This window comes from Micromonas commoda, chromosome 1 (assembly GCF_000090985.2).
Source record: "Micromonas commoda chromosome 1, complete sequence".
NCBI lineage: Eukaryota > Viridiplantae > Chlorophyta > Mamiellophyceae > Mamiellales > Mamiellaceae > Micromonas > Micromonas commoda.
The window spans coordinates 367,768-389,207 of record NC_013038.1 but is presented as its reverse complement, the minus strand read 5'-3'; the positions used below and the strand labels follow the sequence as shown (position 1 = coordinate 389,207).

At 47.3% G+C, this 21,440-nt stretch overlaps 9 protein-coding genes across 10 annotated transcripts; 5 read left to right on the top strand and 4 right to left on the bottom strand.

Annotated features, from left to right (window-relative positions):
• The first annotated feature begins 393 nt into the window (after positions 1-393).
• Positions 394-1,743, top strand: LHCA2 (chlorophyll a/b-binding protein, chloroplast precursor). The gene is made up of 3 exons (XM_002507443.1): positions 394-483; positions 650-819; positions 946-1,743. The coding sequence occupies exons 1-3, from the start codon at positions 446-448 to the stop codon at positions 1,485-1,487; spliced, it is 750 nt and encodes a 249-aa protein (XP_002507489.1). The 5' UTR covers positions 394-445; the 3' UTR covers positions 1,488-1,743.
• MICPUN_54949 (hypothetical protein) lies at positions 1,688-3,596 on the bottom strand. The gene has a single exon (XM_002507047.1). It carries the CDS (start codon positions 3,567-3,569, stop codon positions 2,046-2,048), a length of 1,524 nt encoding a protein of 507 aa, XP_002507093.1. The 5' UTR covers positions 3,570-3,596; the 3' UTR covers positions 1,688-2,045.
• Positions 3,597-5,500: 1,904 nt separating this feature from the next.
• Positions 5,501-7,198, bottom strand: HISG (ATP phosphoribosyl transferase chloroplast precursor). The gene is made up of 2 exons (XM_002507046.1): positions 6,979-7,198; positions 5,501-6,727 (listed from the first exon to the last, which is right to left on the bottom strand). The coding sequence occupies exons 1-2, from the start codon at positions 7,142-7,144 to the stop codon at positions 5,634-5,636; spliced, it is 1,260 nt and encodes a 419-aa protein (XP_002507092.1). The 5' UTR covers positions 7,145-7,198; the 3' UTR covers positions 5,501-5,633.
• Positions 7,199-8,716: 1,518 nt separating this feature from the next.
• On the top strand, positions 8,717-9,342 carry PHF5 (component of splicing factor SF3B). Its single transcript, XM_002507442.1, has 2 exons — positions 8,717-8,985; positions 9,040-9,342. Exons 1-2 carry the CDS (start codon positions 8,910-8,912, stop codon positions 9,291-9,293), a joined length of 330 nt encoding a protein of 109 aa, XP_002507488.1. The 5' UTR covers positions 8,717-8,909; the 3' UTR covers positions 9,294-9,342.
• A 1,960-nt stretch (positions 9,343-11,302) lies between these two features.
• SNRPD2|FCP1 lies at positions 11,303-12,255 on the top strand (the record flags this gene model as incomplete). Of its 2 annotated transcripts, none has more annotated exons than XM_002507440.1 (2): positions 11,303-11,352; positions 11,500-12,255. In XM_002507440.1, 2 exons carry the CDS (start codon positions 11,341-11,343, stop codon positions 11,791-11,793), a joined length of 306 nt encoding a protein of 101 aa, XP_002507486.1. The 2 variants fall into 2 exon arrangements, with proteins under 2 accessions (XP_002507486.1, XP_002507487.1); XM_002507441.1 differs by lacking the exon at positions 11,303-11,352 and having other exon boundaries at positions 11,913-12,009; positions 12,142-12,212.
• Positions 12,202-14,185, bottom strand: MICPUN_112663 (fatty acid desaturase). The gene is made up of 4 exons (XM_002507045.1): positions 14,088-14,185; positions 13,903-13,937; positions 12,902-13,771; positions 12,202-12,816 (listed from the first exon to the last, which is right to left on the bottom strand). Exons 1-4 carry the CDS (start codon positions 14,132-14,134, stop codon positions 12,413-12,415), a joined length of 1,356 nt encoding a protein of 451 aa, XP_002507091.1. The 5' UTR covers positions 14,135-14,185; the 3' UTR covers positions 12,202-12,412.
• Positions 14,186-15,041: 856 nt separating this feature from the next.
• On the top strand, positions 15,042-16,967 carry MICPUN_113916 (DSBA oxidoreductase). Its single transcript, XM_002507439.1, has 2 exons — positions 15,042-15,185; positions 15,341-16,967. Exon 2 carries the CDS (start codon positions 15,888-15,890, stop codon positions 16,599-16,601), a length of 714 nt encoding a protein of 237 aa, XP_002507485.1. The 5' UTR covers positions 15,042-15,185; positions 15,341-15,887; the 3' UTR covers positions 16,602-16,967.
• TOP1 (DNA topoisomerase I) lies at positions 16,817-18,724 on the bottom strand (the record flags this gene model as incomplete). Its single annotated transcript, XM_002507044.1, has 1 exon — positions 16,817-18,724. The coding sequence occupies one exon, from the start codon at positions 18,722-18,724 to the stop codon at positions 16,817-16,819; it is 1,908 nt and encodes a 635-aa protein (XP_002507090.1).
• A 1,093-nt stretch (positions 18,725-19,817) lies between these two features.
• On the top strand, positions 19,818-21,389 carry OBG1 (obg family gtp-binding protein; the record flags this gene model as incomplete). The annotated part of the gene is made up of 1 exon (XM_002507438.1): positions 19,818-21,389. One exon carries the CDS (start codon positions 19,818-19,820, stop codon positions 21,387-21,389), a length of 1,572 nt encoding a protein of 523 aa, XP_002507484.1.
• Positions 21,390-21,440: the final 51 nt, after the last annotated feature.

Genomic DNA, 21,440 nt, shown 5'->3' with positions numbered 1-21,440 from the left:
ATACCTTCGGATTGATCCGCACCAATCGGAAAAGCTTTTTATCGAGGATAAATTGTGCAGACCAAACACCCCCCTCGCTCGCGAGTGGCTGGTGTTCAATATTGAAGGTACGAAGGTAATATTTATATATATGAGCAAATCGATTTTTAAGGGTTTTACTGATCCACCGAAGATTCATTTTCCAATACAGCAAAATACCGGTTCATGAAATATTTCTTATTCATGGCTTTCAGTCACGAATCAATATGCACGGGAACATGTCTCGAGGACGAACCACGAGGAGAGTAGCCAAGATAGATTTTGGGATTTTCTCGGCGAATCAAAACCCTTTCGTGTGATCAAGCATCGATTTGATTGGCCTTAGCAGCTGGGTCGACACTTCGAAAAACACAAGCTGTTCCACCCGGGACATCTATCGACCTAACCAAAGCACACGAAACGCAACATGACTGCGATCGTTTCACAGCAAACCTTTCGAACCGGGTAAGTGGCGAGATAGTGACCTCCTCTACCCCCAGGTTATTCAGTTCTCTCGTCGTCTAGGTCGCAAGGTTCGACCAATTTTTTCTCGGATCTTTTTCCTTGACGTCTTCCGATAAGAGCGACCGGAAACATGCCATCTGAAACTTGCCGCGCTCACGTTTAGCAGGTTGATGATCCGTGCCCATCGGCATCGAAGCCTAGGGTGTCGTTCTGCACGATCGTCTGTACGCACCGTAGCAGCTGCGGTTCGCCCCAACTATTTCCCCGGTTCCACCCCCCCTAAGCACCTTGACGGCACCATGCCTGGCGATTACGGCTTTGACCCGCTTGGTCTTGGTAAGAACATGACATGCAATACCGTTACCTTTACGTCCTCTCTATGAGAAAGCAACGAGTACTCATAGTTCCAAATAAAGCTTGAGAGTTCTTTCGTAATAAAGTTTCTTCCCGTCCATCTTGCAGGCGAGGACAAGGCTGCTCTGGCGTGGTATCAACAGGCTGAGCTCATGCACGCTCGCTGGGCGATGCTCGGTGTCGCAGGCATGGCTGCTCCGGAAATATTCGGCAATCCCTTAGTGGACGGTCCACTTCCCAACTGGGCGGATGCACCGTTTTATGATGGTTACATAGCTGACGCTAACACCTTGTTTGTTGTGCAAATGTTTTTGATGAATTGGGCAGAAGTGCGCCGCTGGCAAGATATGAAGAACCCTGGCTCTGTGCATGCCGATCCATATGACGAGAGCCGAAAATGTACCGGGACTGATGTCGGTTACCCAGGCGGTGGTCTTTTCAACCCCATGGGAATGGCAAAAAGTGCTGAGGAGGAGAAGACCTTGCGCACGAAGGAGATCGCCAACGGAAGGCTTGCCATGGTTGCTGCTATGGGCTGCTTCATTCAACACGATGTCACGGGTACCGGACCAGTCGCAAATCTCAAGGCACACCTCGCCGATCCTGCTCATGCAACAATCTTCCAGAACTTCCAGCCGCTTTCGTTCTGAGGTTGGGTAGCTTTGTCATCACGCGGCCCCCCAGCTCGTCTGACACCTACCTCATTTGAAGGAGGTGGTACAATAAATGTCGGAATTGCTACACGGGCGTATCACTATTCCAATTCACGTTATTTTCTTCTTGCGTGAATCACCGCTGATGCTATTCTACTCTTTACGAGATGTGGAAGTTCAAGAGATAATGTGAAGTTGTGTAATACAAATATTTATTGATCTTCCGAAGCCTGCGAGATCAAGTTTCAAGTTCACTTCCATCTTAACAGCCCGAGCACAAGTATTATCACTGACCCCTATACGATTCTGGCTTTCTACACTGATACTAAGCTTCAGCATATCATCGCTCAAAAGAAACCACGGCCAGGGACCATTGTGAAAGGTGCGTTGATGGGACCGTCGCACCTTCGGAGGAACCTTCGTACCTTCGTTCGAAGGTACCACAGAAGTGCGTTATGTTCACAGCTGTGCAACACTTGTCATGCAAGTATAGCAAAACATCACCAGGTACCAGGCACTAGAAGATTCGCGCTTCCCAGTATTTCCGTGCCTCTTTCACACTTTCTTCCTTGCCGGTTGGTAATCTTGCGCTTGCAATGCCTGCGCCATAGTTCCAACGATCTCTCTGTCACACATGTCACACAGTGGTCGTACTGGCAGGATGCAGAAAGGTTCCTCAATCTCAATGCCTATCTCATCAACGCCAAGCATTACCCAACTTATTAAAAATACTGCGGGGACCATGCACCAACCTAGTGGCAGCCAGAGAGAGAGTGGTAAAGTGAAAAGCCACATTGTGAGTATGCGGCTAGTGTGGCGAGTAAACGAGATCGGGATGGGAGTATAAAGGATTTTCTCGCTCTCTGCGAGCACGGCGCTGAGCTCTTTAACAATAATCTCCGCTTGAGCATGCATTTGCGTGCTCATGCCCTTCATCAGAGCGCGCTGCAGTATCTGTGTCATATCCATAAGAACCTGTGCTGGGATGTTTTCATAAAACATGAACCTCCTTGCCCTTCTCTTGCCGAGTGCTCTAGCCATGCAAGGCATAGGGTCAACCCTAAATGAGGTCGGATCTTTCGGATTCTGACGAGTTCGGCCCTTTCTGACGTGAGACTCAAGCGCGTAGGGAAAAGCGCGCAGGTGCCGTAATGTTTCTATCCTGCAGTCTCCCTCGTTTGGGATGTATTGGCTTACGCGTGTCATGTCCCTGGTGCACTTGCTCAGCTTACTCAACAGCTGTCTGGCGTCGATAACTCGTCTATTCGCGTTGTTCGTACGAAACACAAGACTGAGAGACACCACGCCACCTGTCAGCTGGTGAGCGAGGGGAACTATGCACAGCGCCGGGAGTCCATACACAGTGGTCATGAAGGTATTCCACGCTGCGACCAGTGCTGCTGCTGTGGACATCATGAGGACGGGCTCGAGCACCCTTAGAAACACGGTGCTCTTGTGAGCGCTAAAAAGATGCCTCCAGTACCTCCCGACGTTTCGATGTCGTTCCCACTCGTCCTGGTCGAAGAACCTCGAAATTGTTGCACTACCCTCGTTGCTGATGAGGTTCTGGTTCAGTCCTGGATCTGTGCAGAACACGTCCTCACACATGCAACCCGAAGCATTCTTGTATACGCCAATTCCAGATCTATTTGCCTTTACGAACTCACTCATACTCTCTTCCATGTCAAACGAGTCATCATCCATGGTTTCGATGACAGTTGGCCTGGATGAGCACCCATTCAAGCTAGCCTCACGTTTAACAACGAACTCGAGGCACTCCACCACCGCGGGTTCGAGACTCTCTTCCAAATCTTCTACAGGGCCGGGGAAATAAGCAGGCGGCGTTGACATACCTGAGGAGATATTCCGGCAAGTTGGTACGTTCCCCCGCTGCCCTGCAACGGGATCTTGGCAACGGCTTTGAAACGTTCCGCCGGAAACGGGGCGCGCCGCCCCGCAGAATTTCCCAGGCGCAGTGCTAATCGTGGTGCTAGCCGGGGCACGCCTATCCACATAACGATCGCTCAGAAGGATATTAGCGCGGCGTGCTGTAAAGAAAGATCGACCGGCCAACGGCATTTACCTTGTTAATTCGTCGGCGTATTGCTTGCCGGCGTATGCTTGGAGCGCTAGAGGTACAGGATTTATTTCTTGGGAGTCAATTTTCACAGAACACCTTTCTTGGTATTCTGGATTTCAGGCAGCTGTGGACACCCCGGAGATACGGGACTCATACTACTACTACATACTACTACTACTATTACTACTACTCCTAACGTACTACTAAGCGGAAATCCAGAATACGGGAATAAGTGTTTGCACTTACGAAGGTGGTGAAAGTTTTTAATAGACTATAGCGTACTTATTGCCTGTGGTATCAGTACGCCCACAGTCGACGCAAAGAGTTAATCATATAAATTCGCTTTGCATGTGCTTCGCCGAACAGGCCTTTTTTTGCTCGAATTGGCGCGCGTTCAGTTGCTCCCCAGCGCCGCGCCTACACGCGGAGAGCCGCGCAACGCCGTGTGCAGTGGACATGGTATGTGCATAACGTTTTAACTGAGCCGACAGGCCCGAAAATCTGTCCCCGCGAGGGCGAAAGGAAGAAGAACACGAACGCGCAAATCGCACTTATGACGGCTCATAACTCGTCGAGTTGTTTTCTTTGCCCGTGACATCGCGTCTGCGCGGCTTCGCCATGCTTACCGCGTCCACGTAAAGTCGCGCCCTGGTCTGATACGTGATGCTAGCTTAGATGTGATGCTAAGTGATGCTAGCGAGCTCTAGTTAACAACGAAGGTTTGCTTAGATGTCAAAAGTGTTGACAATGGAAGAAATAACCTCGACTCTTGGTTGACGATGCCAGGTGATTGTTACTTTTATTTGTGTAAGGAGCGCTAAAATCAACGTTCTCGAATTAGCGATAGACGTCTAAAATGTTGAGGCGGACTAAACTGACCGGCACATTTTGGAAATCTGCCGTTTTTTTGAAGCACTCCCATTCGACCCTCGAACAAAACTGAGCGGCACATTTTTTGATGAGATATCGGAGATACCCTGATTATTCAAGCATATTGGCCATATTTGATCATTTTTACAGCGATTTTTGAACTTGTACGTGCTCCCAGCGCTTTTTTCAGCGCGTTCAGCGCGTCCAAGTTCAAAAATTCCAGACGGGGCAAAATAAATCCCGAACGACGAGTAATAAAAAAATGTGCCGGAGGAAAAAAAATGTGCCGGGCAAAAATGTGCCGGGCGGCAGATTTCCACTCTCTCCCGGCGGGCACATATTTTTCTTCTGACCGGCATATTTTTTCTTCCGGTCGAGCGAAATTAAACCGTCGATTTTTGAGTCAAAAATGTGCCGGTCAGTTTAGTCCGAGGCCTGACAGTGTAGATGGAAATAAACCTCGACTCCTGGTTGACGATACAAGGTGAAGGGGACATTTTGCTAATAAGTTGAAGTCGTGTAAAGACTGGCTGTGCCGAATAAAGGGCAATAAATAGATTCAGGCACAAAAATAATCAGTTTCGAAATATCCTGCTTGAAAGGCAATTTGATCGCAAAAAGAAATCAGAAAATTTTGCTTTGAACCGATCCAAGTGCTTTTGAACTGTTTTTTTGACCTTATTTCATTGATAAAATGGACTCGCGAAACGTGGAGCAGTAGGAAGGTCTGTTGAAGCCACACACTCACCTATCCAGATGGTCGAGCTCACAAGACTTTGTCGTCGATGAGAGTAAACGAGCTCGACGCCTCAGACTTGCACGTCACCATCTTGCTAGCAACGATTAGTTCCCTTACACTGTTGATGTTCGCCCAGCTTAGTTTCCTGCTCTTCGCATCGAAAGTTAACTTCGCCAGTGTTTGCTCCTGGACTGTAAAGCGATAAATCATCGGGACAGTTTGGAATACATGTTCTTAGAGTTTTCTTGGTTTGCCGTTTAGCGTGCTATAGAGGAGAAATTCGTGAGAAACCCATCATCCAAGAGTCCAACTCAGCGAAATGAGCGACTGATGTTCCTGTCAAAAAACTACAAACCTAGCTATAAAATAGTGAAGCATCAGAATGAAAAGATTCTTGATTGCTATTAAAAAGTTGGAGACATTTCACGATATCACCCGCCAACACAAAACTTTCTTATCTTATTCCTCCGCCGATCTTCAGATGTTGATAATCACGCGAATCAAGACCTAGGTGGTTAATGAGTGCGTTCCAGCGCGGGGGTTCTTCGTCAAATACATATGTCAGTGGAAAAACAAGGACACCACTACCCCCTTGCTTCCGGATCTCCTTCACAGCTTCGTAAATTCGTGATTTGGGAACACCTATCGAAACTGCAAAAAAAGTACCATCTGACGAGGGCAAATTATCTTCCCCAGCAGTGAAGATGGGTGATATGGTTGGTCCCTGGAGGCCACGAAGAAGACGCCCACCGTTTGCTGCAAGACGAGTTGCAATTTCCTCAGCAGTTTCTCCGCGGACATTCGCTGTCACCATGAAAAGGCCCTCTGCGCGTAAATGCGCCTCCAAACGCTCGAGAAGCTCGTGCACTATCTCCAACGTGCCTGGTCGCTCGAGAAGTGCAGTCTTGGATGCAACGAGCACACCTTGAGAATCTAAAACACGACCGCCCTCGATCTGTTTCAAATTATTCTCACGCAGGGTAGTTCCTGAGGAAACAAGATCAAGAATACAGTCCGCAGCACCCATGGCAGGAGCGGCCTCCAAGGCACCGTCGGCAGTGAATAGTTCGACATTCTCAAAGCCGAGGTCTCCAAAAAAGCGCTCCGCAAGGTTCATATATGCTGTAACAACGCGCAGTGGCCGGTCTTTGGACCAGCGCTTGTCCGATAGCAATTCAGGCAAGGAATTGATGTCTTCCCAGCTACTGGGTACAGCGATCGCCAAATGGCAGAAGCCGAAACCCAAAGCGTCATGAACGACAACCAATTCGTCGTCTTCATTGCCTATTTCACGAAGCATGTCATAACCAACTATTCCGATATCAATGTCACCAGACAAAAGTTTACGGACAACATCTGTCGCACGCTGAAACCATACTTCCATACCGGGTACATTTGGTATTTCGGCAGCGTATTGTCTAGGATTTATTTTCCTGACTTTCAGCTGGCAATCGTCCAAGAGGTTCATGGTATCTTCAGCCATGCGCCCTTTGCTTGGGATGCCCATGCGGATGGAGTCCCTGGACTCAACAGACCTGCGGTAAACAGCTTATCGGAGGAATCGCACGAGGGCGTCAGAATCTTTGCACTTCAGCACCGAAATTAATAATCGTATTGCTTGGCATGAAAATTCCGAGGTGTCCCAAAGTTGTGAAATAGGGGGGAAATGCTTGTCGAATAAAACAGGGTTTTGTGTTGGCCGCAGGAAATACAACCGACGTGACGGTGACAACACAGATCGCGCGGGTGCACAATTGTGCAGGTGTCGGTTTGATGGCATTAAAGTGCAGTGTTGCTACCTTGCATCGAAGGTTTCTGTTGTCGAATGCTGGCAACAGTGAGATGATTGACTCCGCTTCTCTCAGCACGGACAGCTGAGGCCCTTCCGGTCTTAGGGCCGCGGAGCAAGTTATGGGCCGAAAACCATGACGGCTTGACCTGCGCTGCCGACATGAGTGCCGCCATCTGGATATATCGGGGTTGTACGTTCTGTGTTTAAAGCTTTGCGTCGTGTTTTCTGTAAACAGAGTGGCATGAAGTTATCCTTCCGTCCATCAGGTCGTTTCTCAATACCTTCGTACTCAACACTTACCAATAAGGTATTCTGGATTTCAACCAGGGTGGACACACCCCAAACGACGATAACTTATAAAATGATAAGTTATCACCTTTCACTTTGGTGCTAAACGTACCATTGATTTAATCGTCGTATGGTAACATATCTGTAACATAGTCATCAAATAAATTCACGTTCCAACGTTAAACTCAGACTTATCATCGTTAACAACCTAAAAGCGATATATATCTATACCTTATTATTTTATAAGTTATCGCTTAGGGTGTGCCCAACCTGGTCGAAATCCAGAATACCTTCGTACATATATGATTTAGTCAATCAGTCAAATCTTCGTATGTACCACGAAGAATAAGGTAATTTTTTCATGACCTTCGTACCTTCGTTCCGAAGGTAACTTTATTTTACCCTATGATAAATAACATTCCCCAATCATTTACGACACGCACGAACAATATATTGAGCGAAAGATCAAATACGAAGGGTATTTATTTATATTATTATCAATAACTTCCCATGACTTCTCGTTTCATCGCGGATCCGATCATTTTTACAAAATAATTCGACCGGTCACCATACACGATCCGTTTAAAGGAAAGGATATCCGTTCTCAGTGACAGGCAATAGGTGATCAGATAGATCCTTACTTGTTTCAGGTAATAATGAGTTTCATACAGTATTATTCGAAGGTACAATAAATAAAGTAATAAGGTACCTTCCAATCAAGCAAGGTACGTACTATATATATGTACGTACCTTGCTTCATTCTACAAGTAATAAGCAAGTATTCTGGATTTCAGGCAGCTGTGAACGCCCCGGAGATACTATCTACTACTACTACTACTACTACTACTACTACTACTACTACTACTACTACTAATACCGTCTGGGAGGATTAACTCAAGAATGACGAGTTATCTGAACATTTTCGTTTTGATCGATTTTCATCACTTTCAAAACGCTATTTTCCCCTTCAACCGCGCGGCGCCGTACGGCATGACGAGCGCGGTTCCGAGGGAGCAAAGCCGAACGAGCGCGAGGAGCGCGGAGCATCCCCTCGCTCTCGACCCTCGCCCGCACTCCTCCGCTGCCGCGCGAGCGAGTCTGAGGTTTCTGGTGCGCTCCGCGACGGAGCGAAGGACCTCGCGAGGCGAAATTTCCTTTCAACTCCTTTTCAAACGCTACCCGATCAAAAATTTCGGGAGCAACCGGGCGGACAAATCTGAAAATTTTACCCTCCGGGGTGTTCACAGCGGCCTGAAATCCAGAATATATGGTAAGTTTTTAATAAATACGAAGGTAGGATCGAACACTACGTGCAGCCGTACCCGGTCACTAACTTCTAACTTCGGGGTTTGTGGTCGGGATTCGTGGTAAACACCTAGTTTCTCAATATAAAATCAACTAAGGATCTATCAGTGATCTATATCCATATCGGTGTCTCCGCTTCATTATTTGTTTCTCTCATTCAAGCAAGTTGAAGGTTGATCTGAGCAGTACACTCATTTGGACAGTTTGACGGTCGAGGAAGACACGGACTGCGAAGCTCCTTGCGAGCCAGTCAACCTCGGGGCAGCCGGGAGAGTTACACAGCGCAGGCGATGAGGTGAACATTTCACCCGTACTTGAACAAAACGATATTGACGGGCGAAAAATATGGCTCGGCACCACCCTGATTTAATTATGTGCCGCAAGCTACCAGGAATCGCAATTGGCCGGCTGTGCGAAAAATGTGCGTCACAATTTCAACACATCCCCACGAATTCAATATTCTCGTTTCTTATAGGCGATGGTAGATGCGTTGTTTGCGATAGCTTCGTGAGACCGGCTACTTTGGTGAGGATCTGTGACGAGTGTAACTACGGTACGAACCAGGGTCGATGTGTGATTTGCGGTGGGCCAGGCATCGCGGATGCTTATTATTGCAAAGGGTGCACCACCACCGAGAAAGACAGAGACGGATGTCCAAAAATAATCAACCTCGGAAGCGCGAAAACGGACTTGTTTTATGAGCGGAAAAAGTATGGCTTTAGAAAGTGATAGCTGGTTTGGAAATACGCAGAAAGTGTCATCCAGTATAAACTCCTAAGTACAACTCTCCGACAAGTCATAATTGTTCTATCTACATTGTAGCGCGAATCGATGAGGCGGATGAGTAGACGATTTAGTTGACGCATCCCTCGCGTAAGTCGTAACTCTGTGCCTCCCTACTATTATTCCATTTGGCTGCTGCGAATATGCCTACCTGGGATTTTTTTGCATCGCTCACATTCGAAGCATATGGAAGGTTCATTCTTCAATGAAAACGTTCGATCGTGCTTTGCCGAACCCGTGAAATGAGCGGAATGAGATTCGATAGATGTGCATACGCAAAACAGGCATAATGTTAGCACTCGCGAGCCGGGAGATTTTTGACTTCGCGGTCGGGGGAACAAAATAAATGTTTCGATGGGCAGGTCACGTTTGCCACAGCCGGCGGGCCATGGTTATGTAAACGAGCCCGGATTGATGTAAGGATCATCGCGCGAGCTGTGTTTGAGAGTCTGTAATCAGTCCCGTTATTTCTCTGCGCGAAACCTAACCGTTGGCGCGCCTCAAAACTCGATCTCTCATGTTGTGAACTCTACAAATCGACATTTATTGCTGCTTCAGTGGACTGACATTTATTTCCTGCTCACATCCCAGGAGACTCACATTCCCTTCTTCATCCTGATGTCTCAAAGCAAAAGAGCAGGTCAATTGATTCGCGCGCGACAACGCGCAGTACTCGCTTGACTGGATAATAGTACTAGCCATTAAGCATTCATCTCCCAAGCGCAAATGTCGTGAACGTTGCGAACCGCCCTGTGTTTCCTCACATAGTTGTCGGAGATTTCGAGGCAGCCCCGGGGACTTTTGGGTGCGAGATCCCGTCCTTAGAGGTTCGTGTGGACATTTCGACTTCAGAGTTTGGACCATTTCCCTCTGTTGACTCCCCCTTCGCGCCTTTGTCGACGTTGTGGTGCTCCGAGGCGAAAATCTGCAACCGATCAAAGCTGCATACCCAATGCAGGACACCGTATGTAAGCACGAATTGCACTCATATGCGCGAAGCGCGGGGTGCGCGATAGCTCGTGCACTTTCAGGAGCGCGCGCGTGTGGGTGCGCTTCGTGCTTACCTAAGGTGTCATATATGGGGTGCGCAGCTTTGATATGGTGAAGATTTTCGCCGCGGAGCACCGCGCGGTCGCCAATGGCCGCGGTTGGCGTAAAGCGAAAGGAAGCCCGGCACGCAGCATGGTGTTTTCTGATTGGCTTACAAGCGGTGGTCAAAAATGGGGGGAGTCACACAACGCCGCGTGCATCAGGCAAACCTCGTGCTCTGTCAGCAATAAAGTAACAAACGATGGTCGTGCGGCTGTTTAGTCTGTGACTTTTACAAATGATGGAGCCAATCAGACAAATAAACCATAACGCGTTTTGATATGTAAATGCGGGGTGAAATGTGGTGCTCATCAATGTGAATTCGTCAGTGAACTGACTCGTCCCAAATGCGCTCATTTGACACTCTCGCCAAAATCAGCTGTAATAATATGAGCGAATCCGAAATATGAATTCTACCTTCGTATGGATATGACATTAAAAGAAATATTATGAAATATCAGCCAACTATATCAGCCACGCATCATTTTATGTAGATAGCTTCGTAGCACGTAGATAGTCATCGTATTTAATTATTTAGTGTAATACCAAGGTAATATGTAATAATTCATTTCATTTCCGCCGTGCGTGTGCGATGTTAATATTAACTAATATTAATATAGTATCATATGATAGTACCATATGATATTATTATTTATTATGATATACCTTCGTAATATATGATATTGTGTAATAATACCTTCGTACATATTATAGTATATATCATATATTCCATCTATCCATACATCTCTGTTAGAATCCGTACATATAACACTTACGAACGAAGGTAGTTGATTGATCCGTGCGGAAATGCGCGCTGAAATCTCTTGAACTTGGCAAGATTGTAGGGCAGGCATCAAAACAGAACGCGGGAAGGTCTCCGTCGGCATCATCATTTTCCAGCAAGATGTCAGTGCAGGTAAGCATCGTCAAGAAGCATGGTTGCACCCGCCAGAACTTATGTTTTGCATTTCCGTCAGTTGATTAACCCGCTTCTGCAAAAGCGCTCCTTGAACGACAATTGCGAGTTGGCCGGACACCTGACAAATTTTCCTCCCATGTGCAGAAGAATGAGGGCCAGGACTTCCAGGCTGGACCTTTATCTGTATTGAGCCACAGTGTGAAGACAAGTGCGCAGGTGCTAATCAGCTGCCGGAATAATCGAAAGCTTCTCGGTCGGGTAAAAGCTTTCGATAGACACTGCAACATGGTCCTGGAGAACGTAAAAGAACTGTGGACCGAGATACCAAAAACCGGGAAGGGATGCAAAAAAGCAAGAACCATAAGCAAAGATCGCTTTCTAAGCAAGATGTTTATTCGCGGAGATTCTGTGATTCTTGTGCTCCGGAATCCGAAATGATATGTTTTGCAGGATCTGACCAGTTGAATCTGAGAAGTGCCAGGGGTTGTTCAAACTCTTGCAAACAAGCTTAAGGCGCGTGTGCCCGTGAAAACCTTCGAGTGCATGATCCTATTGAAATGGTCTGCGAGGCTCGGTCATTCGGTGTCATCGTGATTGCTCAGCTTGCTCGTCATAAGTCACCAAACTGCAAAGAAACCACAAAGTTCTGCGAAGGTATTACCTTATTCTTTTTAGGAGGATCTTGTAGGCGGAGTCAAACTTTCAGATTCACGTGATGGTAGGCAACCCGACTACAATCTTCCTGACCCAGCTTCAAAAGTTCCAGTTGACTTTTCCCACGACCAGGCGAGTTCCGCCAACGCGATGCTTTAGGCAGGGCTCAAGATACGGCATTTTGTGTCAAGAGTTCTACTTGAATAGTCATCTTGGTATCAAATAAATCGCTAGTCAACGCACGCCAAACGAGTCAATTCCCATAACCCCGTCCCCGTCGCTTCTGTTCGTGTCAGTAATTTGAGTCCTTTCCTCGTTGTTTATAACGTGACATTGTCCCCTGCCCCCACGCGTGTTTGTTGCAGTTACAAACTGCTCCATCGAACAACAACTTTGCAGAATTTTATGATCTTTCCACGGCCGGCTGCTTTTTGGTAGTGAATGTCCATATGGTGTCCTTGCCCTGACAACGCGGTTCAACCGCAACGCACTTTGATGCAACACGCCAAAGCGCTGCATTTATCGGGGTCGGATCATACAAATAAAGATCCGGGTACTTTTGTTTCAGCGCATCTGTTGCCTTCAACGCATTGTAGTGAGGTATAGCGCATTCAACGTGATGGGCAACATGCGTGCTTCCGATGCGGTGATGAAGAAAATCAAAAATTGCGCCGTATGGGCGGTCAATTGTGAGGAAAGCACCCTTTATGTATGACCATTCTGAAGCTGCAAGGTGAGGCACGTCGGTGTCTGTGTGCTGCAACCAGGTATAAAGCACTAGCCAGATGTTGACAAACAAGTACGGCCCTGCATCAAGGAAATATACGTTAAGCGTTCAATTTTGAAATTCTTGTCTAGATGAACGATTGAAACAAAGGACAAAGGTGCCTACCGAAATAAAGGGCAGCGACAGTCGCGAGACCAGAGTTGTAAGCCCAGTGAGCAAGAATAGCGACGAAGCCGACGACGCCAACATCGGACAGCCATACTTTCTTCTTCCAGCTTCCGGGAAATAGCTCGATCGGTCCTGTGTTGATGCTTGGAATGAAATGGTTCGTCACCCCTCGAGCGGACCCGCCAGTTGCTCCAGTTAAAAGGTAAGCTGGCCAGCCGAACACTAAGTGTGCAACGAGCTGTAGGATTGCAAACGGCCCTTCACCCAACCGTTTATGAAGCTCAAGATTCAGAGATCCCTTCACTTCACCTTTTACGTAGGGAACATGCGTCTCACCTTCTGTGAGATGGTTTGTTCGTGAGTGATGAACAGCATGCGAGCGCTGCCAACTGAAGTAAGGTACGAGGAGAAGAGAGTGAAGAAGATATCCAACAGCATCTTGAATGAATCGATTCTTCGAAAACGCATTATGTCCACACTCGTGCGCGATTACCCAACACCCAGTCCCGATCGTGCCCGTGAGCGCTGCGTATGCTAACCAGGTGGGCAAATATGCAAGCTTCATGGGGACATATGCGAAAGCAAGAAGACCACAACTAAGTGTCATAGCGGCTGAAAGTGCGGCATAAAACAACGACTTGACAGTATCCTTCTCAAAGCAATCCTCGGGAATCGACGTGAGGACTTCGGCCCGGGTGGGAAAATCATCCTTGGTCGGAAACCTAAGAGCCTGTCCCTCAAGTCCAGAATGAGGTATATCTTGGATGGCGGAGGAAGCGGCAGGGCAGACGGTTTTTCGCGTCGTCGCGCGAGCAGGCTTCCGAGAACGAGATGTCAACTTGGAAACGGGCCAGTGAAGACGCCCACCTGCATGCGACATAATAGAGATGCGAGTGAATGTTTCAAATAAGTGCTCTGCCAGGCGAGCGAGGAAGAAAATTTTCACGTGACGTGGAAGCTCCGGGCGAGTTTTGAGAAAGAGCTCGATTTTTGCGTACCACGAGATAAGTTGTGGGATTTAACAGCTGAGAGACTGTGGACGGTGGAGCGGTGGATTGGTTAACAAGGGACGCGCAACAGGTGGAAGCCGCCCGGGAGGCCCACCCTAAGTAACATTGCTAAACGAACGATATTGTTGGTGAGCAACTATTGTGCAACTATTGTGCGCCCAAGATGTGCTCACCCGATGTGCATACATCCCGTGCAAGTCATGCTTGTGGTAGAGAGCATGATGTCTTCGCGTTCGATGCACTAAGAGAATTGCGTGGAAGCGGATATGTGTCGAGAGTGGTGAACAAAATGGGAATTGGGAAGTCCGTCATGGAATTTTGATTGGATCACGTGGCTCAAGCTCGTTCTACTTACTTGTGGACCAGATTTATTCCGGGAAAAAATAATTTAAGGGAAAATATAATAAATTTTACCTACGTATATATCCATACGAAGGTACATACGAAGGTACGAAGGTAATAAATAAACACGCACGCACGCACGTCATCATAAATACAGCTTCTTGTTATTTAATATTATCTGCCGTCCACGCTGGGCGCGACACGGAAAAAAAAACACGCGCGACCCTGTTTGTTTGGAGCGAAGCAAAACGTATATATGGTAACCACACTGTAACCACCATGCCGACCGAAAGTCAACGATATAGGGAAACTGGTCTATTCGCCCAGCACGAAACGTATGAATACACGATATTATGAATATATCTACATACATATCGCTCATATCTACGACACCTTCGTTCGTACATATAGTATAGGCAAGTAAGGTTAATTAATTAATAATATGTACATATTTTATCATCATATTTTATTATTTTATGGACCTTCATTCGTTCGTTTTTACCTTCGTTCGAAGGTATAGAATACGAAGATATCATATATACGAATAATGAAGGAAAATTGAATTGAATACTTCGAAAAAATTTTACGAACGGAAGATATTCCTCACATATATAGTAGCTAGCTATATAGCTAAGCTACGAAGGTACGTACTATATAATAGCTAGCTAGCATATAGTATATAAATACCTTCGAAGTATTCATTTGCGCGATATACCCTTAAAACCTTCGTATAAAATATACCTTCGTACGAAGGAAGCAAGCAAGAGTAATAGCAGTGATACCAGCAGGTACTTGTAGAGCCAGCACTACCATCAGGCCAGTAGCTTGTACCTTTATTTGTACCTTCGTACCATCGAACGAAGGTACGAAGGAACCTCGTTCATTCGACGTGCGTGCGTGTTATTTTACCAACCTTCGAAGGTACGAAGGTACGAATCACAAGTAAACCTTCGTGAGGGTTTTCTGCGCGAAGCTTTTAAGGGCAGAAACACGCTGAATTTCCAGCCACACATTTCCGCTTCTGCTGCTTTCACGACCACTTCCTTTCTCGTTGATCGCTCATCACCTCACTCCCTCGTCAAAGAGACAAGCCAGGTCTGACTCAACGAAGAAGCCGAGCACGATCGTGTTCCTCGATATATGCCGTTTGTACACGTCGCGTGGCTCCCTAAGGCGTGTCGCACACCGCAAGTACGCAAGGACGTCGCCGCCGCAATCATCAAAGCTGTTTGTGGTGTGACTTCGGCGCAGATCACCCCCGACAAAGTAGTCGTACGATTCAGCGAGGCGGTCGACGGTTTCGCACTTCCTCCGGGTCACACGTACGAAAACGTTGATCTCTCGGTGGGGAAAAAGTGAGATCTATCACAACCTAGGAACGCAAGGACAATTTTCTCTAACCGTCGATGATCGCCATGTTCGAAATTGGGAAAAAGACAGTTCTTCGTGCGATGCGCTGCCCCTCGACCATGTGCAACAACACGACCATCCGTAAATCAACAGCGACATTTTTAACTACTGCCACATCTTTGCGTGGTAACTCTGCGCAACACCAGCTCGTAGCCATCGAACTGATCAGCGATACAATGTGACCAAATGGTTTCATCGGCAAGAGGCATCTCCAAAATGCGATGGACGAGGTCATGCAGATGCCGATGGACCGGAGTAACCCTTTGCGTTTTTTTGTACTGCGCGTCCCATTTTTTCTTGAGCCGCACTACGATAGGGATGCAAGCTGGCATGAAACAAACAGGGAAAGGTTGGAACGCAAATGGGGTGGCAAAGCTTCTTTCGTCGCTCAAAAACAACGACACCGACTCAAAGAACGAGGTCAAGAAGTCGGAATCCAGCACTTTAATTTAGACCGACTCGCAAGCAACACGCTAGCATCCCACCGAGTTGTGCAGTGGATGACGAAGCTTTATGGTTGCGTCGCATCGGAAGCTCTTTATAATGAGCTAAACCACAATCACTTCATTGAGGGCATGAAGCTCAACGATTCGTCTTTGCTTTGCCAGGCGGCTACCACAGCAGGTGCTGACTACATCGCGTGCGATGCATTCCTTGCAAGCAATGAGGGCATTGTGGAGATTGAGCAGACGCAAGTTGTTCTTGAGCGTCTAGGTATTTCTTCTATTCCGACTTTTTTGATCGGTGGTAAAGTCATAATATCTGGGGCTGTGCACTCTAGCGAGCTTGTTAGAGTCTTCCGTGAGATTGAAAAGGCCGGAATTGGTGCGCCAGACACTGTGTTCGCAGATACGCTCAAAATCCCAAATCACATGCGGCAAAGTACTTTGCCGCCACCAGAAAAGGACTTCTCAATTCGCCCTGCTAGTTTCTGAATTGAAGTGTTCAGGCTATTTTGCATGAGCATATGTTCCTAGGACGGTTTGCATTCTCAAAAGCTGTGCACAGCACACTAGGATGCTCTCTTGATATTGAACATATTCTCAACTTGACGATAGCCATGATACAGGTGGACTTCTTTTGATGCAACACAACTCCGTAGTATCAAAGCTTTTCAATCGACGCATCCGTACACAAGTCTGACATAAAGCTAGAAGTCAAAGTCGGGCTCCACTTCCATTGCCCAATTGAACTTTTCAACAAGGGCTTTGGTGTACACAGTGGGGGGTGGGACATCATTATGCTTACACCAAGCAATAGTGATACGAGGATCCATGTAATTAATCTTAGATGTTCCAAGCGATACTGACTTGAGTTCATCCTTCATCTTCATTTGCAGCTCAAGCTTCGATAATCGTTCCTTCAGGGTTCTTATCTTGGCCTTGTTCGTGTCCTTTTTATCTCTGCGTAGCGCGGCTATTTCCTTCTCTATGATCTTCTTCTTATCCTGAAGTTTCTCCATTTGTGCATCATGTGCTTTGGACACCCCCTTTTGATGATTGCAAAGTACTGCGACTTCCTTGTTAGCTGCATCATATGCTGCTTTTTTCATGGGAACTGTGGAATCGCCAGCCGGTGTAGTTTCCTTCAACAACTTGTTCAGGGTGTAGCTGGCATTGTAAGTGCGGAATACCTTGATTGTTAGACCCGGCATCAGCGTTTGAAGATGCTTATTGACCTTCGTCGGGTCTATGTGATCAAAAATATCTTGATCCTTCTTCTTGCCCTTGCAAAATCGCTGCATGGCGTGAAAAACAAGTGGGTCAACCTCGTGTTCCTGAAGGTATCGGATTGAGTCTTTACCGAGAAAGTCAAATTTGATAGTTGAGGGAGGCAAGAAATCGATATGCCCAACACGCAGAGTGCACACTCCAACAGTGTCAGCTAGGTCGTCATCTTTCTCTCCACCTGCGCGAAGTGCTAACTTGTCGACAAGGTAAGTGGTGACAGCTAGCTGCTGCTCAAGGACAGAGCCAGATTTCATCTTTTTAAAGTAGTCGCGTCGAATGGCATCCACAGCTAGTTTGAGCTTGCGCGCTTTTTCATATTTTTGTATATCGGACTCTGCCTTTATCGAGGACGTAGCACCGAATTGTACGTATTTCCAGTCTTTAGTGTTAATTGTGTCATTCCACCCACAGAGCCAAGTGACGGTGTTGTTATGGATAATTTGTTTCCATTTATGCCCCGGCAACGGCTCCGGGACCTTTGCGCCCTTGCCGATGTTGATTATAATATCTTCGGGCATTATGCGTTTCTTGACTCTACCCATCTTGGGATGCTCACCGCGTCCACGAAATAGACCAGGCGGTTCGACTTTGTAATTACCAACCCTTTCACGTCGGCCATCAATCGTTGCCCAACAATATTTCTCCTCTGCTGCTGCTTGCTCGGCCTTGACCTTTCTTTTCTCTTCAGCGCTGACCGATTTTTTTCGCTCGCGCTCTTGCAGATTCCACATATAAATTTTCGTAAAGTCACACTTTTTAAAGTCTTTGATAAAACCATGTGGACCACCTCGCAGCGTCTTTTTGAAACCATCAAAAAAATTTTTCACAAAGATGTCCTTCTGAGCATAATCTGTATCCTTCATAACAGCGAAGAATGTCGCCACCTCTTCCTCGTGGGGGAGGAGTTTGACATCGTGTCCATCATATACAAGCGGTATTCCGTGTGCCTGGTAAGGTGGCGGAAACACTACACCATTGTGTTCAAGCGTTGACCACATCTGTTTTGCACCTCTTTTTGCCCTCCACGGCTCATGATCGGCACGTTTTGTTTTCTTTTTCGCTGAACCACCTGCCGTTGTAGACTTTCTATCGCTTATGTCTACTAGACTCCCTATAGGCTTGTCGTCGCTGCTGTTGTCATCCTCAGTGTCAGAGGATTTCCGCTTATGTGCAGGTCTGTTCCTATTTGACATGTTTTTGCGTTTTCCTGTGGTAGCCCCAGGAACTCGTGCACTGAGCGGCACGTCATCATCTGAGTCGGACTCATTCCCAGCTATCGCGACACGCGCGCGGGTGGAGAGGGGCAAGTCATCTTCGCCGTCTGACATGATCCTGTCGTTCCCAGTGTTTCAAGGCGCACGAATTCGTCACAGAAGTTGCCCTTCGTCTCACAAGTTGATGCGCTCCAATTCCGGAACACACACGGAAGTGCAAAACTAAGGTACAAAACTATTGCGGGCACGGGGTATGTGCCGCCCAACTGTCCTCCCGCACTCGTTCGTCTCGCGAGATATAGTCTATACAAGTACTTTTATGTTTAATTTTTAGCAGACTAAGAGGTATCTAAGCTAGCTAGCTCTAGCTACTAGCTAACACTTAGCTTGGGGGAACGTTATGAACTATTTAAATTTTTTGACTATTGAATAGTCACCGGTAGACAGGAATTAACTCAAGATTAGACCGTCAATTGCCGTCCTCACGTACCACAACAGGCAAATAGTCTGGTTGTGGTCCCGCTTGCGCGCGCCGCTGCCGTCGCGCTCGCCGCGTTTCGCGACAAACTTTGACGGTACAACCTACGCCGCTGGTCGCGAAGAGTGAAGCGACACGGCGTTCACGATCAGAATCGCCCGAGTGGCCGACGCGCGCCTCGCGAGAGAACGATACATTTAGACCCTCGATTTTATAAGAAGTTTCTTGAGTTAATCCCTCGCGCGATGGAATGGACATGGTTGCGCGCCGTGTGAATGCAAACGATCGAACCAAGAGATGCCCAAAAAATAACATTTTCTATGAGACCTGTTCCAGCTCTAAGCATTAATAGATCAGGCGCAGACTAATCCATCGGGCATGCACTAATGCCGGAAGGTCTGACTACCGAATAAATAAATAAATGTACCTTGCTTCCATATTATTTGTATTATTACTTCGTACCTTCGAAGAAGAAGGTATTCCATACGAAGGTACCTTCGAAGGTAACTTTTTAAGACGCGACATATCTCGGAGCCTCAGGTCTTTCATGGTTATTGCAGTGTTATTGCGAGGCCTACCTTTCAACGTTTAAACCTTGTAGTTGTCATCACGATCTCGAGTAGAGCAAGTCCAACAACCCATCTCTCGCTTGGATTTTGAATACGCCTGATTTGTCGAACCGGCTCTTCGTCAGCTCACTGCAACAGACTGAGCTTGCTTTGGTCGTCCATGGGTTCAACTATGTTCATCGAGCTGCACGCTTTCTCCGCTGGTTCTCATATTCGCGGGACTCATATCGAAGCATCGCTCATCGGACTGAAAAGGCATGCATTAACTAATCGATATAAAATGCAAACATCTATCAACTGCGCGAGGAATTCTGACAAGTCTTATCACGAACAACATAAGGTGGCGAATCTTATTCTTCCTTACCCTATCGAAAGAGAAGAGTTTTGCCTTTGCGTATTCACCACTAAACACCACATCTCTCAACATCCTCAGCGTGGAGATAGGCGTTCAGTCTTAAATGACAGTCAGCCCGACAAAAATCACAAGCATCGACACTTATATTTTGACGAGGCAACGATTACTGTTTCAGGTGGCCAGGGTGGAGATGGTGAAGCCTGGCAAACTTCAAAGACAAAAACCGTGAAGAACTTCAAATATAAATGGGGAACGAATTCCCAAAAATTCATAGAGCTACCGGCAGCTGAGCCTGCAGATGGTGGCCGGGGTGGAAACGTTTATATTCGCGTTGACCGCGCGTGTGACTCATTGCTCCATATCCACAAGAGGAAGTTTTGGCGCGCCAAAAAAGGGTACCACGGATCGTCAGCGCCACACTCCACCCCTGGGAGAGAACGGCCTCGGTTAGCGCTGACACAAGAGGACCTTTACATCAGCGTGCCTGCCGGAACTGTGGTACGACGCAAGCGCAGCGGAGAACTTATTGCTGATTTGACAAGCCATGGTATGGCAATATTAGTGGCAGAGGGCGGTGCCGGCGGGATCGCTGCACGACCGTCTCAGCAGATGTATTCACGCCGTCAAAAAAAGGAAAAGGAAGTCAGCGACGTTGGACTTGAAATATCACCACGCGTCACAACAAGCGGTGAACCCGGAGAAGTGGTGACGTTGCAGCTACTCATGCGCGTGGTTGCGGATATTGGAATCGTAGGCCTGCCAAATGCTGGGAAGTCTTCTATTCTGAAAGCCATCACTCGTGCAACTCCGGATATCGCGAGCTATCCCTTCACCACGTTGATGCCAAATCTTGGAGTCATTCACTGCGAAAGGATTGTTTCCGAAAAGCTCATTGACATTGACCACGAGACATGTGCATTACCTGTCATCGCTGACCTTCCTGGACTCATAAAGGGTGCACATAAGGGAAGGGGCTTGGGACGTGCTTTTTTGCGACACCTCCGTCGAACGCGTGCCATGCTCATCGTAGTGGATGCCTCGGGGCAGGATCCCGTATCTGACTATACTACTATCCGCGAGGAATTGAGACTTTATAACCCAGAATATATTTTGCGACCACATATCTTGGCGCTTAACAAGATAGATTTTGAGTGGGCTGCTTTGCGAGTCCAAGAGATCAAGGCAGAGGTTCAATCTCTCGAAGAGAGTGCTGTTGGACCGGCACCGATTGCGGTCCTTCCAGTGAGCGCGGTTTCCGGCTCTGGGATGGACATCCTTATCTCAGAGTTGATGGAAGCGATGCGACTTTGTGACGAGGAGCTATCTATTGTGAGGGGCTCTGCTATGGATTCACGTGATAAATCAGATAGCATATGATCATACAGCGCCACACCTCCGAATCTCTGTTTTTTGGATGTAATGATGTGG

Coding starts and splice junctions, on each gene's coding strand:
- LHCA2 (XM_002507443.1), top strand. CDS start 446: ATGACTGCGATCGTTTCACAGCAAACCTTTCGAACCGG. Junction 484..649: donor CAGCAAACCTTTCGAACCGG/GTAAGTGGCGAG, acceptor CACGTTTAGCAG/GTTGATGATCCGTGCCCATC. Junction 820..945: donor CTTTGACCCGCTTGGTCTTG/GTAAGAACATGA, acceptor TCCATCTTGCAG/GCGAGGACAAGGCTGCTCTG.
- MICPUN_54949 (XM_002507047.1), bottom strand. CDS start 3,569: ATGCCGTTGGCCGGTCGATCTTTCTTTACAGCACGCCGCGCTAATATC.
- HISG (XM_002507046.1), bottom strand. CDS start 7,144: ATGGCGGCACTCATGTCGGCAGCGCAGGTCAAGCCGTCATGGTTTTCG. Junction 6,728..6,978: donor ACAGAAACCTTCGATGCAAG/GTAGCAACACTG, acceptor TCCTCCGATAAG/CTGTTTACCGCAGGTCTGTT.
- PHF5 (XM_002507442.1), top strand. CDS start 8,910: ATGGCTCGGCACCACCCTGATTTAATTATGTGCCGCAAGCTACCAGGA. Junction 8,986..9,039: donor TGGCCGGCTGTGCGAAAAAT/GTGCGTCACAAT, acceptor CGTTTCTTATAG/GCGATGGTAGATGCGTTGTT.
- MICPUN_112663 (XM_002507045.1), bottom strand. CDS start 14,134: ATGCTCTCTACCACAAGCATGACTTGCACGGGATGTATGCACATCGG. Junction 13,772..13,902: donor ATCCCACAACTTATCTCGTG/GTACGCAAAAAT, acceptor TGTCGCATGCAG/GTGGGCGTCTTCACTGGCCC. Junction 12,817..12,901: donor TGTCGCTGCCCTTTATTTCG/GTAGGCACCTTT, acceptor TCCTTGATGCAG/GGCCGTACTTGTTTGTCAAC.
- MICPUN_113916 (XM_002507439.1), top strand. CDS start 15,888: ATGGACGAGGTCATGCAGATGCCGATGGACCGGAGTAACCCTTTGCGT.